The sequence below is a fragment of the Taudactylus pleione genome, unplaced genomic scaffold, assembly GCF_031769625.1.
Source record: "Taudactylus pleione unplaced genomic scaffold, aTauple2 ptg000619l, whole genome shotgun sequence".
Lineage (NCBI taxonomy): Eukaryota > Metazoa > Chordata > Amphibia > Anura > Myobatrachidae > Taudactylus > Taudactylus pleione.
Genome location: NW_028285021.1, coordinates 1,464,594 through 1,484,364, shown reverse-complemented (window position 1 = coordinate 1,484,364; position 19,771 = coordinate 1,464,594). Strand labels below are relative to the sequence as shown.

At 44.5% G+C, this 19,771-nt stretch overlaps 1 protein-coding gene across 1 annotated transcript in view; it reads right to left on the bottom strand.

Annotated features, from left to right (window-relative positions):
- Positions 1 to 1,240: 1,240 nt before the first annotated feature.
- The window catches only part of LOC148479634 (4-galactosyl-N-acetylglucosaminide 3-alpha-L-fucosyltransferase FUT6-like), a 57,419-nt gene continuing 38,888 nt past the window's right edge, over positions 1,241 to 19,771 (bottom strand). The window contains exon 2 of the mRNA XM_088454478.1: positions 1,241 to 2,491. Coding sequence (XP_088310604.1) covers positions 1,436 to 2,488 — 1,053 coding nt within the window. The 5' untranslated portion in view covers positions 2,489 to 2,491 and the 3' untranslated portion in view covers positions 1,241 to 1,435. The remainder of the gene's footprint in view (positions 2,492 to 19,771) is intronic.

Below are 19,771 nucleotides of genomic sequence, written 5' to 3'. Positions count from 1 at the left end.
AGGGTGGCGGCCATGTTGCAGAAGCTCCATAATTCTGGATACCTCTCATATGCTCTCCCCCTGGTGGCCACCGGCAGCAACTGCAGCTAGAGAGGGTGCTCAACAGCAGGTTATTTCTGACAGCAGAGGAATGCAGGAGTTTTAATGAATTTTCTGGGCCATCGGGAGACTGGAAGCGGGAGTGTAGGCAATCATGAGTTAGATGCAGAGAAAGGCACTAGGGGGTACAGATAGAGGCACACAAAGGCAGAAGTGGTTACAAGTAGATGCACACAGAGGCAGAAGTGGGTACAGGTAGACACATAGGGCTCGATTCAATTGAACGCAAATTAAATAGCGCCGGGAGGGAGCTCCCGGAGCTATTCAATTCAGCATGCTGTTAGGCCAGAGAATGCCCATTCTCCCGCCCTTCGCGCCTTAACATGGTGTTTAGTCGCGAGAACGGGCATTCTCCGACTAAACTGCCTGGCGAGATGCTGTTTCCATGGCGCTAAGGGCAGAAAACAGCATCACGTCTGTACTTTTGTCGGATTTCTGCTCGCAGCCTTGGAGGGGTGCGAGAAGAATCCTAAACAGTGCGCTGGATTGAATAGCTTCGGGAGGTCCCTCCCGGTGCTATTTAATTTGCGTTCAATTGAATCGAGCCCATAGAGAGGCCGTATGAGTTAAAGATAAACGCACAGAAAGAATGGGGTACAGATAAAAACAAATGTACAGTTGTTTGGTTTAGTTTACACAATATGTTACTTCAAAGTTGGAGACAGGTCATTTGTAATAAAAGAGGCAGGTGAGCCTGGTTTCAGAGAATGAGATTGGATGCACTGACAGGCTGGCATCAATAGAGTTAATGTCAATAAAAGTACACAGGCAGGGTTATACTGACAGTGCAGGGGCGGATCAAAGATGGAGGGGCCCCGAATGTATAAATTGCCTAGGGACCCATGAGATGATAATCCGGTCTGTGTCCGACAGGTGAGTTTTAAAAGAGCACTCAGCTGAGTGAGACAGGATAGCAAAGTACAGTATAGTTAAGTGTGAGGGATGGTTAATAATAAGTAAAAATACCCAGTATAATATATTATTTTCTACAGGGAAGGTTCAAATCATTCCAAAAGCAAAACCATTTAAAACCTGTCGCTATCACCATCATTTTTATTTTTAGTTTTCTGGTAGTTTGTCGAGAAAATACCTATTTATAAAGAATCTATATAACAGTATGTGGGTGGTTCAAGTTCACTTTATATGTGTTTTTTTAAGCCCACTATAGTCAGTTCCAGTCTCTGACTAAACATTTTCACAGAAAATATACGGCCTAAATATTTGCCGTTACATCTGTAAACCCTTGGATCCACTCTAATTCCGTCCACTGACAAACCCCTATTGGATTCTTCCTTAAACACGACAAATGTTGTGCAAAGCTAATGCTATAGTTTTGTCATGTGTACCATTTGGAGAGATGTGGTAGGGTTCTATATGAAGGGGCCTTATGTAGTGCTACACATGCTCTGCAGTAATGTGTAGTATAATGAACATTTCCTACTGGACTCAGCTGTGATCTCCAGCTGAAGTATTGCTCATATTTCTGATTGTTTTTGTCCAATTCAAGCAGATAGTCAGCCAGTTCTTTTGCACTAGGAAAGTCATCAACATGAATGAATGAATCTGAAGGAATGAACCTCTCATAATTTTCTCTAGGTGGGCCAAGTACTATGGGGACAGTCCCCGATAGGAGAGCGTTCCTCCAGAGTTTTTCAGTAATATAATCCTTATGTAGAGAATTTTCAAACGCTAAGTAGAACTTGTATTGAGATGAGACGGTATTTATGCTTTCAGTATCTAAAGGCAGATGCTGTCGACCATAGACATCTATGGTTATATGCTTCTTCAGTTCCTCATAAAACTGGACCCGTTTGGAAAGAGGGTTCCAGCTGCTGATAGCCCAAGCCACCAACTTAGACTTTTTTGGAATGGTGAAGTTATGGCTGAAGTCCTTTTTCTGCAGCCATCCGTAGGGAGAAAAGATGTCAGAGTCACTACGGTAAGACATGGTGAGGTTCATGAGATTGTCCATTAAATTTAGGTTTGGGCTATGGCTTGGTGACTCCAAGTTAAACCACAGCCAATGTTGTCCTTCTGGCCGTGGAATCAGAGGCATCTGATTTTTGGATTCACAAACATCTCTGTGATGGAAAATGACAGCATTTGCTCTGGGATACCAGCTACGGTTGGCTGTCATGTAGCACCTAGGTGTATTGAAGCGTTTTTCACATTGAGTTAAAGGGAACTGAACACCAAAAGGCCATGTCCATAACAGGACAACCAAGTCCGCGTCTATCTGAGAGTTGAGGAGTGATGGTGAGCAGTCTGGTGTTATGGTGCCATCTTTATTGAAGTTACTGTAAGTAATGATTGTGAATGCAAAGGCAAGTTGTATGAAGAATATGAGGATATATTGATGATATGACTTTGATTGCAGCACAGGCTTCATTTCCTAGAAGCAGGATACATAGACACAGAATTAGAGTAAAACAGAAGCAACTCACTAATATCATATCCCATAAAAAATAAATAGGTTCTCAAAAACAAAATAAAAGTGCAGCTGGTGTTCTTTTATTCAGTGAAGAGGGGAAAGAGAGGTGGGGAAGGGAGAGAAAGAAAAAAAAAAGATGGGGAGTGAGAAGAAAAACAGTGAGAAAGGAGAGAGAGACAGAGAGGGTGGGTGGGCGAAAAAGTGAGAATGGAACGGTGGGGGGGGGGGGGGGAGATTGATGGAGCACAGCTAGCTTTTATATATATACATTCCAAACTGTCATTCATTTAAATTTAGGGAGTGTTCGTTCCAAAATATTGCAATAATTTGCCAAGCTGACCAACCACGTCACGGTCTCCCCGTTGGTCAGGAGGAGTGATCTGCCTCATTTGGCTCCAACTATCACACAGATTTTAAGTGCATATTATGATTCTTCCATGAGTTCAGGTACTGGCTCACTAACTTCAAGAGACAGAACCACATCCAAGCATATCAGTTAATGAGCACCTGGGGAATAAGCTGACAAAATATGACTTACATATGGAAAATATATACAGTAGCATCACCAGGGGGTGTTGGGGTTGCGCAACGGGTGTCACCCTTCGAGGGGGTGACATCAAATGCCGACTCCTCCTTACTGGCTTGCAGCCAGGAGTGCTGCACCGTGACATTCTCCAGCAGCACCCAGCTCCTGTCAGAGGAGGATATGACAGTGCCCAGGCTCCAAGGACAGTCCAGCATCTCCGGTGAAGCTGGGCTGCCCCTGGAGTGATGTTATCGGGATTTCCCATGAGAACACACCCCTTTATTTAGGCCACATCTGCTCCATGGCCGGCGTGACCTGGTGACGCCTCTGGCCTGACATACAGGTAAAGTCTCTGGCGCAACCCAGCATCCCCCATTATGATAAAACTGGGGGCATGCTGTGAGACCACACCCTTCTGCTCCACGGGAGGTTTCTGTCCTCCCTGAGCTCGTCTTACTGACCCCAGTAATGCCACCAGTGGCGGATTTTATCCCCAGTTAAATCGGCTAATTCAATGTGTTAGTTGCAGTCCGTGATTACACTGGCTACTTTGCTACTGACAGTGACTTCCCATTGGAAGTGCTGCCTGCCAGTCACCCACAGGACAGGCAGTCCCAGGGTAAGGTGTTTTCCTTCCTGGGACTGCGAGCCCAGGTTACGATTAGCAGAGAGTGGCTTCCAGTGGGAGCTGTGCTCTGCCTTTTGGGCAGCCCTACACGGCTTATAGGAGCTGCAGCCAATGCAGTCCCTAGAACCTGGTGTTATGTGCATGCGCTGGTCCTGGCACCTGCCACATCCATTGCGCAGGAGCGGGCCCCAGCCCCCCTCATGCAAGAGGGTAGGAGCTGCTGCTAAATACCACTGTATAAATATACATGAATATGTGTATATATATATATATATATATTGTGACACAGTCCGATTAGGAGGTCCCTCTCCTGGGTAGGGGACTCCTTCCTTACACACACACACAGCAGCAGGGAAGCAGCACACCAGTCTGGATGCAAGTACAAGCTGGTCGGCGCCAGTCTTTATTGTACAATGTCAGAAACAACATAAAGAAAACATAAATCCTAGCCCTGTCGGGGCACTCACTTCACAGGTAGTTCCCTCACTACCAGAACCTGGCAGGGCCTAATGCCCTCACCAGCAACCAAGGCACAGCACAACACTCACAGATAGGTTTTCAGTGTCTCTGAGCAAACTCCCTGTCTGCTCTCCCAGGTGAGACAATCAGCCCTCAACACACTAGGCTTATATTGGCCACTCTCAGGTGGAAACCCTAACAAGCCTGTTACCAGGCTGCGAGAACCAAAACCTGGAGTTGCCGTGGGTGGAGCCCTCCCTCTCCTCTCACCCACAACCCCCAGGTCCCAAACCAAATCTTTACTCACCCGTATTATAAGGATATTTTTCATAAGATATCTAATTGCTTTGCAAATGATTTCTTTTTTTGTGAGTATTTTGGTAAATGAGAATCCGATCCCTAGTTTCTGCAGCAGATTCTTCTCTGATTGCTATATAAATCCATGTTTCACTGAACTAGAAATAGTTGAGCCCGCATTAGGCTGTCTGTATATAATGTATGGGTATTAACTATGAAGATGAGTTAAAGTGAAACTGGGCTGTGCACAAACCTCTACACAGTTGTCTAACAGATACTGCTGTGGCAAGAAATGTTCCACCATCCTCTTTCATAACACGAAGGTTAACTTGACCAGAGTATTTCCAAATAGAATCTTTGAGTTTGTTTGGGTGTCTGTCTAAGTATAAAGAGGAAATCACACACATGCACACACAAGTACAGTCATGCAGAGTGGCGGAACTAGAGAGTGGTGGGCCCAGGTGCAAGAATATGCATTGGGCCCCCCCTATGCAGTGACCCCAGTAGTGGTCCCCCTATGCAGTGCCCTCAGTAATGCCCCTTATACAGTGCTCCCAGAAGTGCTCCCCCCAATGCAGTGCTCCCAGTAGTAGCCCCCCTATGCATTGCCCCCAGTAGTAGTCCCCCCTATGAAGTGCCCCCAGTAGTAGTGCTCTTATGCATTGCCCCAGTAGTAGTCCCCCTATGCAGTCCCCACAGTAGTAGTCCCCCCTATACAGTGCCCCAGAAGCAGCCACCCCCTCTATAGAGTGCCCCCAGTAGCGCTCCTCCTGTACAGTGCCCCTAGTAGCGGCCACCCCCCTATACTGTGCCCCCAGTAGCACCCCCCCATGCAGTGCCAGTGTCCATGCCCCTTACACACACACACACACGCACACACACAAAACACACAACTTACCTACCGGCCCGCAATGCAAGAGACATGACGTCTCTCCCATCACCCGCTGTTGGGGAAGCCGGAAGGCGGAGCTCATGAGTGAGCTCCAGCCGCCTCCCTCCGTGGACTCAGCGCCAATGAGAATCTGTCTGACTCTCATTGACCGCTATAACAAACACACCACTGCCGCTGGGGAGGGAACTTACCAGTGGCGGCTTCAGAGGTGGGACTGCAGCACAGTCCAAAATTCAAATAGGGGAGTCACACCAATTGCCAGTGGGTCCCGGCCAGAGATGTTTGGCAGCTTGTGAAATGACAGTTAGTGTGACTCCCCTATTTGAATTTTGAACTGCGCTGCAGCCTCACCTCTGGAGCCACCACTGGAACTTACACACAGAGCACAGCATTGCTAGATACTGGGGCAGAGGTGTCTCTCTTCCATAGGCCACAGGTACCCAAGGGCAGCAGTAGCTGGGTAGCAGTAGAAGGTTTTGGAGCTACACAGATGTGGGCGGCCCGAGTTCACTGCAGTCTACGGATCGGGAAATGGCTTATACGCACGCAATGCAGTTGCTAATATCAGCGGCTATATGCAAATGTTTGCATTCGCAATGCGATCTCAGCCTATCATGAGGACACCCACTTCCCCTTACTCACATCCGAATACTTTGGTAACATAGCAAAACAATCTGTAACATCGAGTAACATCGGACCCATATGCACAGTTAAGGCAGGTCATACCTCACTCAGGAACTGCTTACTTCAGCGCACGCTATGAGGCCTCTGGCTGCGTATGGTATCGCAGTGGATAATTTATGCACGCCCCTGCAATCCCGTCTTAACGCACTGGCACACCTGCGTTCGCCCGACCACCCCCTGTCACCACCCACAAATGGTACTTCCTGTCAATCACTCTGTGATGGGTCTGCGTACACACTGCGCACTGCGATGTATACGAATGCGCAGATCGCGGAAATCATCCGACTGTGTGCGTCTAAACACTTGCTATCCTTGCTGAATCAGGCCCAGAATGAGAGAGTGTGGGGCTTCCGACCTTGACAGAAAACAAGATGAGATGGATGCATTTGAGAGTACTTGACTGCAGCCCCTGATGGGATCAACGAGTCATAGGAGAAGCAAATCAAGGATCTCAGGACCTCATTCAGAGTCGGTGGTTGCGGCCGCTCGGTCGTACGCAGCCGATGTTCGCTAAACTGCGCATGTGTAAAATTCGCAATGCGCGTGCGCAAGCTAGCTGTTACGATCAGAAATTTCTCTCCCCTTGAACACAGCCAGGTTGTTAGTTTGAGTGACAGAATGAACTGTTTGTGGGTGGTTACAGGGGAAGGTGCTTGAAAATGGGGGCGTGGAGATCCGAACGCAGGCGTGCCTGACTATGCGAACGGCGTTTAATGGGAGTGCATAATTAACAAAGTAGTGTCATGGCACATGTGACATGGGTGGTTATTACACTGACTAGATCATAGTGCTTAAGAGAGGGTATGGTCAGTCTTAAGCACTGCGATCAGCTCCGATGGGTCCCGATGGTCGCGATTAATCCTTATATCCCAAGACATGACGTGTGTTGTGATCGAGAAGGGGGTGTGTTTTAGTCTTACGACCGCTTCTTTCCCTCGGTCGTTCAGCTAACGATCTCATCTTAGCGACGCAACTTGCGAGTGCATCATTTGCATATCCGGCCCCTTTTCCCTTACGACCGTGCAGCCGCAACGACCGACTCTGACTGAGGTCCTCAATGAGAGTCCAGCCTGCATCGAAAAGGATTAGTATAGAATGGTTTGAAGTATTCAATGTTATTATGCATATGTCATATACTTGCCTACTTTAAAAAAAACATTTCAGGGAGACTGTAAAAGCAGCACCTATAAGCGTGGCAGTGAAGTGGGCGTGTACTGTTACATCTAAGAGGCGTGTCATAATACTGACTTACATCCAAATGTAAATGAGCCCCAAACCAGTTAGTAAGATCTATTTGTTAATGAAAATACACTGATACTTTTCTATAAAATACATGTAGCCATAGGGATCATTGTGTCTTATACCCAATGCAGGGAAATTGTACTAATGATCCCATTTGAATGTATGTAGCTCTGTTTTTTTATATAACAGCTACATAATGGGAGTAAGGTGCAATCAGGGAGATTATTAGACTCTTCAGGGAGTTAGGAAGATTGCTACAATTTCAGGGAGTCTCCATTACAATCAGGGAGAGTTGGCAATTATGATATTCACACACTCCGGTTTTATATGGTTAGGACTAATAATCCACAAAAACATCCAAGATTACCTGGTTAGAATTATTATCATTAGTATCGACAAAAAAGCAAATAAGTAACAATTGCTCCCAGAAGTATTCTCATATTAAAGCATAAATATTAGCAGTGCTATTTTTCAGCAGGAACAAGCAGGAACTCAGGGCCTGATGCAGACCCGTTCGCTAGGCTGCGTTTGTACAAAGTATGTAAATCCTGCGATCGCTAGCAAGACATTAGCACGCCCACTATGTCTTGCCGTGCGATCGCGGTATGTATTTAGTCACCCACCAGCCTGTCACAAGACGCCCACTTTCCCTTTGTAACATACGTTATCTCCAGGAAGTGTATTAAACAATCGGTAACATCAAGTAACATCAGACCCATATGCACCACTTGTGGCTGACCATACCCTACCGCAAGCACTGCGAGCGCTGCTGTGTGTAGTTAAGCAAAGTGACGTGTACGCTGATGATGCATCTTAACTATGCATGCCCCTGAAAATGGAGTTCCAATGCACAGACACACACCTGGGTTCACACCACCACACCCCAGTTACCATTGACCACCCCCTGTCACCACCCGCAAACGGCACGTCCTGTCACTCATGTTTGCGGTGCTTCTGTGTACAGGCTGCAAACGCTTCCCAGTCACATGGACTAGTTCGCGCACGTGCACTGTGTCTTGTATGCATGCATCGATTGCAAACATTGGCAGGCTACGTGCGAACACAGCCTTGCCAATGGGTCTGAATCAGGCCCTCAGTTCCTGAACCTCTCATTAACCTGGGCCAAAATGTATTTTTCATAAGATAAGTTTTATATTAAAGTCCCTTTTGAGGTCCTTCTTTTCTAAATAATATACATATATATAATTGTTTTTCTATAGCTCCACCCCCAGTAGCTCCACCCTCAGTTCTTGAGTCTATTTGTCCAGAAAAATTGCCCTGTAACTATACTAGTATGTATATATGAACTAGAAATGTGCATTGACGCCCGTATTTTGGTTTTGGAAAAACTATTCTCAAATGTTATGGTTTTGGTTTAGTATATTCACCCTCAAGTGTTTTGGTTTTGTATTGGATTTCTTTCAAATTGATAAAAACTGCTAAAATTATGTAATTTGAACCTATTTACATGCAATCCAAAACCTGACATCCATTTTTTAGATCTGAGATCCTAACTTATGGGTAGACCCGAGCCAGGACTTTGTTCAACTTGGAACCTCAGAGTTCGGGTGTGTTCAGTTTTCAGCAAAAGCAAACCACTCATCTCTAATATGAACATTATGGTATAAACTTTATTGGGTAATCAATACCAGGTACTGCTCATAAGCACAATGATCAAGCCACCACATGGCGAAACGCGCATCCAGATGGGCCCGGGCCAAGGAGCAGTACCTGATATTGATTACCCAAGAGACATATCACAAGTCACACCTGCCCCAAATTCACTGAGCTTCCCTCTGAAGCTCTGAAAAGCCAACAACTATGATGTTACATTATGCTTGGTCATACAAGATCCATTTCTATTTTGTGTTTAGTGGTGATTCAGCTAATCTGATCCAGTTACATGGATTGCTGGCACCAGTAATAATAGCTGCAACAGCTATTAAACTGTTGTTTTATGTATACTTCAGTTTGCTTGCTGGGGCACGCAGCTGCCTTTAGTTTAGTTGTGTATTTCACACATTTTCTGTACAAATCAGTAATTCAACCCTGCAATCATTAAAGAAAAAAAAAGTTGCTCTATAATTTTTAACACTATTCTATAGTCTGATAATGAGCTTACTTTCAAGCAGAACTATGTAAAACAAATAAAATGTTTTTTATAATGTTGTAGTCTCATCTCAACTTTTTCCACTCCTCTGTTTACAGGGGGAATATAATTATAAGTCATTCCTAAATAATTATAGATCATTTACTGCATTAAATTTTTCTTTTGAAGCCTTTCCTGTATCCAAAATCACCAACTTGGATAAAAATAAATAAATAAATAACAGATATCAATTTACATATATAATATTAATGTATATGTAATTGTGTTTTAAGTATATTCTTCTGACTGTGTCAGCACTCCACATTAAAAGCTGGTAAACTGTACCGTCTAAAGAGAATTGAGAATAACTATAATTATTATTATATAATTATAGATTGTTTACTGCATTACATTTCTCTTTGAAGCCTTTCTTGAATTCAAAATCATCAACTTGGATAAAAAATAAATAACATATCAATTTGCATAAATAATATTATAGTATATTCAATTGTGTTTTATATATATTTTTCTGACTGTGTCAGCACTCCACATTAAAAGCTGGTAAACTGTACCATCTAAAGAGAATTGAGAATAACTATAATTTTCTTAGGAAAATGGCATAATGATTTAATAGAGATGTAAAATGTTGTCCCATCTAAGACATTTTAGGGATAATTCTGTGCCTTATCTTTACTCACCCGTATTATAAGGATATTTTTCATAAGATCTAATTGCTCTGCAAATGATTTCTTTTTTTTTGTGTGAGTATTTTGGTAAATGAGAATCCGATCCCTACTTTCAGCAGCAGATTCTTCTCTGATTGCTATATAAATCCATGTTTCACTGAACTAGAAATAGTTGAGCCCGCATTAGGCTGTCTGTATATAATGTATGGGTATTAACTATGAAGATGAGTTATGGTGCATACACACGATCAGATTTTTTCTTCAGATATGGACGATAACGATTTAAAAATCGTTCAGTCGTTCATATCTGAAGGAAAATCGTTCATATCTGACATGCCTGAACGATGGACGATCAACGATGCGCGTTCCCGTTTGTCAGATAACGATATCTGACATCTGATGGGTTTGCAGTCAGACTTGGACGATTCCATTCATTTTAATGCAGTCAAAAATCGTTCAATCGTTCAAATCGTTCAAAACTTTGGTCAAATCGTCCAAATCGTTCAAATCGTTTAATCGTTCAGTCGTTCATCTGACAAATCTGACAAGTCTGACAAATCTGACCGTGTGTACGCTCCATAAAAGTGAAACTGGGCTGTGCACAAACCTCTACACAGTTGTCTAACAGATACTGCTGTGGCATGAAATGTTTCCCCATCCTCTTTCATAACGTAGGTTAATTTGACCAAAGAGTATTTAAAAATAGAATATCTGCCCAGTGATAGCCAAGTTTTTGGACTATCGAGCTAAAGAAAAACTCCTGACAGCCTGTAAGCGTCAAAGGGAATTGATGGTAGATGACCATCGGATTCTTATTTTTCAGGATTTTTCGGTGGCAGTGGCTTAAAAGTGCAAAGAATTTCCCTCAATCTGCAAATATTTGGTTGATAACAATGAGCGGTTTGCTTTACTGTATCCAGCTAAATTGAAAGTTACTGACAACGGAAAAACTCAAATTTTTGATAACCCTAATGAGGCCCACACTCATTTTTTTAGAAATAGTAATGAGCCTCTATGGCTCAATTAGTTAAAAAAATAACTGCTCTCCTGGTTCTATTTATTTTGACAGTTATAGTTTATTGATAAATGTATACAAAGCGACAAACTACTGCTTTGTTTGTATATTTTTATTTTATTACATTTTGTATGGACTCTGACGATTCCTGGGCCTCATGCCAGGACTCGGCTCAGGATTTATTTGGATGGAAAATTGTTTGGAAAAAATGTATTGGAGCATGCTTATTTGTTATGGTTTTGTTTTATAACATTGCTGGTAAATTGGGTGAACCCGGGTCCATGTTGGTTAGCAATACTTTGGGCTCCTGCTGCTTGCTGGGACAGGGCGACCTTATATTTGAGATACATTACACTGCCGTTAACTGGGATAGGATGATGACATCAATACCTATATCACATCATCCCCTTACACAGACACCATATTCTATGAAAGTCGCATTTTGGAATGTGGGGGGGTTTGAACACCCCGATCAAACATAAAAGGATCTCCTCATCCCTTAAAAATCTTAGGCCGGATATAGTTTATCTACAGGAGACTCATTGGAAGGCAAATGAGGACTCCACCCTGCATGATGGCTGGATTGGCGAATCCCTCTCTGCCTCTTATCATTCCAGATCTCATGGCGTAGCAATTACTTTTGCCAGGCGCCTCCCTTATAGTATTTTACATAACATTTCAGACCCAGAGGGTCGATATATTTTAATGGACGTTCAAATTTATGATGCCAAATTCACTTTGCTTAACATATAAGTGCCTACCAGCGACTTACAGACCTTCTATCAGAATATATCACAACTTTTACATAGCAGAGTGAACTATCATTTAATAATTGGTGGGGATTGTAACACTGTTACAGACCCCCTCTAATGATAAGTTCCCAATACTGTCGAACCACACGGCACCCCAGTAGTACCATATCTCTCAATTATTGGCAAATCACTCTCTGGTGGATCTTTGGAGATTGTTCAATCTCACCGATAAATCCTACACATTTCACTCTCAGGTTCACGGGTCCCACTCTCATATTAACTATGTTTTACTCTCTATAACACTTCTTTCATATACTACAGATGCTTCTTTAGGTGACATAGCAGTATCTGACCACGCCGCAGTCTCTGTAACACTTATTATTCCTTCTGCTTATTTAAGTCCCTCCTTTGGCGCTTCCCCTCATACCTTTATCACTCTGAGCAATTTCAAAAGTTCCTGAACTTAAAATGGGCAGAATTTTCAGATGATAACCTTGAGCATTGGGACAACCCTGTCTTGTTTTGGAAAACATCTAAGGTGGTCATGCGGGGACCCATTTTGTTGTACATTGCAAAATGTAATAAGGAAATAAATGCCCAACATAATGTACTGCACCAAAATATGCAGACTTGCCTAAGGGATTATATAGCAAATCCCAATGATACAACCCATACTAAATACATCCAATCCCGTAAACTAGTGGATAGCTTTCTTTTAGCACAGGCCCAGTTGATGATGGACTACACTAGACAAAAAAAAATTCCGCTGGGGTAACAAAACAGGCACCTTATTAGCCAATATGACTAATATTCAGTTTGAGCCGAGCCGCGATAAGTTAACGCGGCCGGGACTTAACGCTGGCTTCGCCTGTTTTGTAGGCGTTAAAGTATTGCGCGCATGCCCGCGTATCTCCGTATTCAATTTGAAAGTAGTGAAAACGGGACCCGGCGATACTTGGATCGGCGTTAAAAAAATCGGGAATTTATGATAAAAATTAATAATATGGTTTAAAGTTTAAGTTATATTAAGAAAGTATTTTTCTTCTTTTTAAATGGTAAAATAATTTTTTGGTGATAGTCATTTTAGCTTATATGTTGTTTTTAATAAATATATTATATAACTGTAAAAAGTATAGCATAATGGACCTGCGCTATAATGAATGGCAGCTGGTAAATTTAAAATAGTGGACACACCAAAAGATAACCACACAAAACAATTCAACACCAATAAATATATGCGAATAAACCAGTGCTTGAAATCCAACTTGGTGAATCAGGATGAATAAAATATGTTCCCAACACGACCTCTGTGAGACAGGACAGTTGCAAAAACTTTCATAACTATCTTTACTCGTGTGTACATCAAGGTATCTTTATCCCGTTGGTAACAGAATAACAGCTTGCATACAAATGATGGGTTACACTTACATCTATGTTCTTTCTCATATTCACATAAAGGTGTCTTTTCTGTCCAATCTCCCAACGGAAATATAGATTCCTACTTGTCCGGATCGTAAAATATAGACATTTACTACAAAGAGGGGAAGGCCCCTCGAAACGCATTGAAGCCATCATTATAGTCTACAGACGGATCCACACCAGTGGCGTAAGTTCATCCCAGACGCTGGGAGGCAAGTTATAATTTGGTGCCCTCGTCACAGCCACTGACACTGTAATGTAGCAATTCACATGCAGACAGGCTATAGATAAGCGAAAGCAGCAGCTGATGGTCTGACATGGAGCTCTCTACTAGTGTATGGTGTATTCTCAGGTACCGGGAAGAGGTGCCATGTATTGGGCGGCTGTGACGGTACACTCCGGGTACATAGTTACAGCCCTAAGTGGGGTGAATATGTTGTGGACAATGGAGGAGGTGCCCCCTTCAGAGCTGAAGCCCGGCGGCAGGTGCCTCCGTTGTCTCCCATAGTTCTGCCCCTATTCCACACAGAAAGGTCTTGCGGACTTGCTTTTAGGCTCCTGATGACTGCAGCATAGGAAGATGTGGCTCGCAGAAGACCCTGATTGTCTGGATCCTATCCTATTTTATCCAGTGTTTGGAAGATTTTTTTGTTCCTGTTCCTGTTCCTTGTGTGTAATAAATGTCTATATTTTACGATCCAGAGGTCGTGTTGGGAACATACTTTATTCATCCTGATTCACCAAGTTGGATTTCGAGCGCAGGTTTATTCACATATATTTCTTGGTGTTGATATTATATAACTGTATTTGTTTGCACATATAGAAGTCTAGAGGTCATCTTATTAAGTAATGGCAAAAAAATGTATATTCGCAATGGCAATTGGTAAAGTACGCAGAGGCCGCATAATGTGTAGTACAAAGAGAAGAGATTAATGTTAATTGACTAAATCTAATACAGCTGGCATCTGTGCACAATATAAAAAAGCCCACTAAGAATGATGGCTATTATTTCCTGAGGAAGCCGCTGAGCGAGTAGGCGGAGAAACGCGTAGAAGTTACTTTGTATCTTGTAGTGAGGACAACAGACCGGTCACAGTAGAAGTTCAGCGCTGAAGCCACGAGAACCACAAGGAGTGGTGATGAGAGACACACTTGATCCGGCAGCAGTGTAAAAGTGCCCGGACCCAAACACAGGGGAAAAGGCGCTGAATTGCACATGCTGCTCTGGGATATAGCGGACATCTTCTTACCTATGTTAAAAGCTTCCCCCCTCCTGAGAAAAAGTTCATAAGTGGCTACATACTAAAGGTACCTAATTGCAGGGGACCGGAGACTGTTACTTCTACTCTACATATCAAGCAGCTGTTATATGTCCTATTTTTGATACACAGTGTGTTTTATTGGAAGGACTAAATTCCGTTATCGTTAATCCTTTAAAGTATTTTTTCCTGCAAAGGATCATTGTGGTTGCACAAAGAATGATACATTGTGGATAATTAGAGACTGTTACAAGACAGCTGACATTCGAGTTTTTTATTTGGGGATGTAGTTATGCGACCGGCAGCCGCAAGACCGCCAGTCACAATCCCGATGGCAGAATGCCGGCGGGGGATGTATGATAGGCGTCGAGACACCGGCTCCTATCATAATGCCGATGCCGGAATCCAGGACGACGCCGGACCAAATGAGGTAAGTCCGGCCCACCCGTCCTCTTAGCCGTGGGGTGGTGGGGAGGTGTTAGGTTTCGGGGCACCTGGTGGGACCAAAGGAGCGTACACACTAGACGATATGCTCCCTGAGCGATATCGTCTAGCGTGTCGGGGGCAGGGTGTGCTCAATGTCGCTCATGACATTGAGCACACCCGCTGAACGATATCATTAACGATATCGTTCAGTGCCGGGCTCTCTTCCCCCATTCCCTAACATGCAGCAGGTTGGCCTGCATGTTAACGCACGTCATCGTTATCGTTCATCGTTTTTGTGTTAAAAATGGACGATAAAGTGGACGACTGAACGATAACGATATTGTTATCGTTCAGTCATCCACTTTAATCGCCCAGTGTGTACACACCATTAGAGTCAGGCACCCCCCCGGGAGGGTTACAGTTAGGCTAAGGGAAGGGAGTCTTAGGTTTAGGGAGCGGGGAGGGGGGGTTAGGTTTAGGCACTAACAAGGCGAGGTTAGGGTTAGGCACTAGGCTGGGAGGTTAGGGTTAGGCACCCCTAAGGGAGGGTTAGGGTTAGGGGGGGAAAGGGAAAGGTTAGATTTACTTACCTCCGCTGTCGGGATTTACACCTGCCAGCCTCGCGCTGTCGGGATTTGAACCGGCAGCTAAACAGCCGCCGGCAATACAATCCCATTCCTTTTATTTTGATACACAGTGCACCTTATTGAAAGGATTGAATTCCGTTTTTTGATTTAACAAATCATGTTATGAAACAAGTTATGTTTGGAAACTAAAGTTATATATAGGTTCGGAGATTGGATATTAAACAACTCAATTGCCATTTTTTTGTTGAAATTGCTATAGAACTGATTAAATTAGGTTGTACAGATTGAATATATGACTTTGGAGTAAAGAACTCTCTCTTTGCATTTAAATAATATATATAATCTTTTGATAGGAACGTTGGCCCTCATTCAGAGCCGTACGCTCTGAGCAGAGCGCACGCTCTGAATGAGGGCCGCCCTCCATAAAAATGGAGCGTCCTCCTGGACGCTCGTATAGCTGTGGGTCACCACCCACAGCCTATACGACCGTGCAGTTTGATGGCCGCGATGGTCGTGACCATCGCGACCATCGAAACTGCGAGCCGAAGCCTGCGGTTGAGGTTTTCAACCGCAAGCCCCGGAGTGATTTTGGCTCTATCAGAGCCAAAATCACTCCCACTGACATCACTAGTGATGTCAGTGGGCCGGCTTCTGACGGGAGGCGTTCCCGTGGGAACGCCCCCGTCAGGGAGGCACGCCCCCGGCACGCCCACCAAAGGGGGCGTGCTGTCAATCAACATCGACAGCACGCCCCCTTTGATCAGACACAACGAGCGAAGGACTTTCCTTCGCTCGTCGCGTCTGGCGCATGCGCACGACGGAACTCCCTCCGTCGTGCGCATGCTCAGTGCAGAACATCGACCCACTTGCGAGCGGACAGCCGCTCGCGAGTGGGTCTGAATCAGGGCCATTGTTCTTGTGTAATATGTCTATATTTGCTTTTTATCATTTTATATATGATTTTATGTGAATTAGCCAATTGAACATGCACTAATTGACAGCGCTCTGTTACTTGTTGGTTTTTTGATTCTTGCAGTGCCCACTTTCTATAATTTATGATGTGTCTAAAGGCTCATACACACTGGACGATTTTTATGAACGATATGAACGATAACGTTGATCAATATATCGTCCAAATCGTCCAGTGTGTATGAAATTAACGTTGAACGATGCGTGATAAATGATATCCCCAGTTGTATGTACATGCAGCTTAATCTGGGGATATCGTTAACGTTGCCATGCTGTCGAATTCAGCATGGCCCGGCTCCCCCCCCCCCCCGTTCATCGTTGCCGGCATCGGCAAGTGTGTATGCACTTGCCGATGCCCATAACCCCGCTGGGTCCGTCGCTGACAAGGTCACTCCATACACACATTGACCAGTGTGTGTACAGGGCTCTAGTTTTACATCTGTGATAGTCACTAATATGATAGCTGGGTGTATAGCAGGCTTGTTAAACCTATTACTGTATACCTAGTTGATAGTTATTATGTATTCTCAGCGTGTCCGCTCATTTCCCACACAAATGCAAGTGAGATCATTAGGGCCTTGTAATTGGGCACTTGTTCTTCTCCAAGTGCTTGTCTAATATATCACTTGGGTGTTCTATTACTGGTTAGCCTATTTCCTGCTTCTGTTGTCAGATTCTCTTAATGTTTGTACCCACCTTGCTTAGATTTTAATTCAAGTATTCCAACTAAAAGCATTATAGAATGTAACACTATTATGGTGGCATAGTGGTTAGTATTACATCCTGATAGCACTGAGGTAATGAGATCAATTCCCAAGCAAAGTTTTATCTGTGTTTTTTGTAGGGGTGTGCACCGGCCACTTTTCGTGTTTTGTGTTTTGGTTTTGGATCTGGATCTTTCTTCGTGTTTTGGATCTGGATTGGTTTTGCCAAAACCACCCTTCCGTGTTTTGGGTTCTGGGTTTTGTGTTTTGGATCTGTATTTTTTTTAAAAAAAGCATAAAAACAGCTAAAATCACAGAATTTGTTGGTTTCTCTGCTCCTATGCTATTATTAACCTCAATAACCTTAATTTCCACTCATTTCCAGTCTATTCTGAACACCTCACACCTCACAATAGTGTTTTCATGTCCAAAAGGTTGCACCGAGGTAGCTGGATGACTATGCTAAGCGACACGAGTGGGCGGCACAAACACGTGACCCATCTAGGAGTGACACTGCAGTGGCAGACAGGATGGCAGTTAGAAAAACTAGGCCCCAAACTGTACATAATGCAAAGAAAAAAAAGAAGTGCAAGATGGAATTGTCCTTGGGCCCTCCCACCCACCCTTATGTTGTATAAACAGGACATGCACACTTTAAGAAATCAATCATTTCAGCGCCAGGGTCTGCCACACAACTGTGGCTGAAATGATTGGTTCGTTTGGGCCCCCACAAAACAAGCTGGCAATTAATGTGTCCCTGCACAAACTGGCTCTACGGAGGCAAGATGTCATCCTCATCCTCCTCATCCACCGATTCCTCACCCTCTTCACAAAGTATTAACTCGTCCCCACTTGAATCCACCACCACAGGTCCCTCTGTACCTTCTGGAGGCTGGTCTCCCTGGAAGAGCTGATAATTCATTTTGATGAACATCATCTTCTCCACATTCTGTGGAAGCAACCTCCTACGCCTTTCGCTGACAAGGTTCCCGGCTGCACTAAACACTCTTTCGGAGTACACACTGGAGGGGGGGCAACTCAGGTAAAATAGAGCCAGCTTGTACAGGGGCCTCCAAATTACCTCTTTTTCCTGCCAGTACAGGTATGGACTGTCTGACATGCCTACTTGGATGCTGTCACCGATGTAATCCTCCACCATTCTGTCAATGGTGACAGTATCATATGCAGTGACAGTAGACATGTCAGAAATTGTTGCCAGGTCCTTCAGTCCGGACCAGATGTCCAAACTTGGTCCTGCCTGCCCTGCATCACCGCCAGCGGGTTGCTTAGGATACCTAAGTTTTTTCCTGGCAGCCCCAGTTGCGGGAGAAAATGAAGAAGGAGCCGTTGACGTGTCACGTTCCGCTTCAGCTGACAGTGTGTTCACCAGCAGGTCTTTGCACCTCTGCAGGCTTGTGTCGGCCGGAAAGAGAGACACCACATAGGCTTTAAACCTAGGATCAAGCACGGTGGCCAAAATGTAGTGGTCTGATTTCAACAGATTGACCACCCTGGAATCCTGGCAAAGTGAATGAAGGGCTTCATCCACAAGTCCCACATGCCGAGCGGAATCGCTCCGTCTTAGCTCCTCCTTCAATTTCTCCAGCTGCTTCTGCAAAAGCCTGATGAGGGGAATGACCTGACTCAAGCTGGCTGTGTCTGAACTGACTTCACGTGTGGCAAGTTCGAAGGGCTGGAGAACCTTGCACAACACGGAAATCATTCTCCACTGCGCTTGAGTTAGGTGCATACCCCCTCCTTTGCCTATGTCATAGGTGGAGGTATAGGCTTGTATGGCCTTTTGCTGCTCCTCCATCCTCTGAAGCATATAGAGGGTTGAGTTCCACCGCGTCACAACCTCTTGCTTCAGGTGATGGCGGGGCAGGTTCAAGAGTGTTTGCTGGCGCTCCAGTCTTCGGCACGCAGTCGCTGAATGGCGAAAGTGGCCAGAAATTTTTCGGGCCACCCAAAGCGTCTCCTGCACGCCCCTGTCGCTTTTCAGAAAATTCTGCACCACCAAGTTTATTGTGTGAGCAAAACATGGGACGTGCTGGAATTTGCCCAGATGTAATGCCCGCACAATATTGGTGGCGTTGTCAGATATCACAAATCCCCAGGAGAGTCTAAGTGGGGTAAGCCACTGGGCGATGATTTCCCTCAGTTTCTCTAAGAGGTTGTCGGCGGTGTGCCTCTTACTGAAACCGGTGATACACAGCGTAGCCTGCCTTGTAACGAGCTGGCGTTTCTGAGATGCTGCTACTGGTGACGCTGCTGCTGTTGCTGCGTAAGGTGATACATCTACCCAGTGGGCTGTCACAGTCATATAGTCCTTAGTCTGCCCTGTTCCACTTGTCCACATGTTCGTGGTTAAGTGGACATTGTGTACAACGGCATTTTTCAGGACACTGAGGACACTTTTTCTGACGTTTCTGTACAGTCTCGGTATCGCCTGCCTAGTGAAGTGGAATCTAGACGGGATTTGGAACCGGGGACACACTACCTCCATCAATTGTCTAAATCCCACTGCACTAATGGCGGATACCGGACGCACGTCTAACACCAACATAGCAGTCAAGGCCTCAGTTATACGTTTTGCTTCAGGATGAC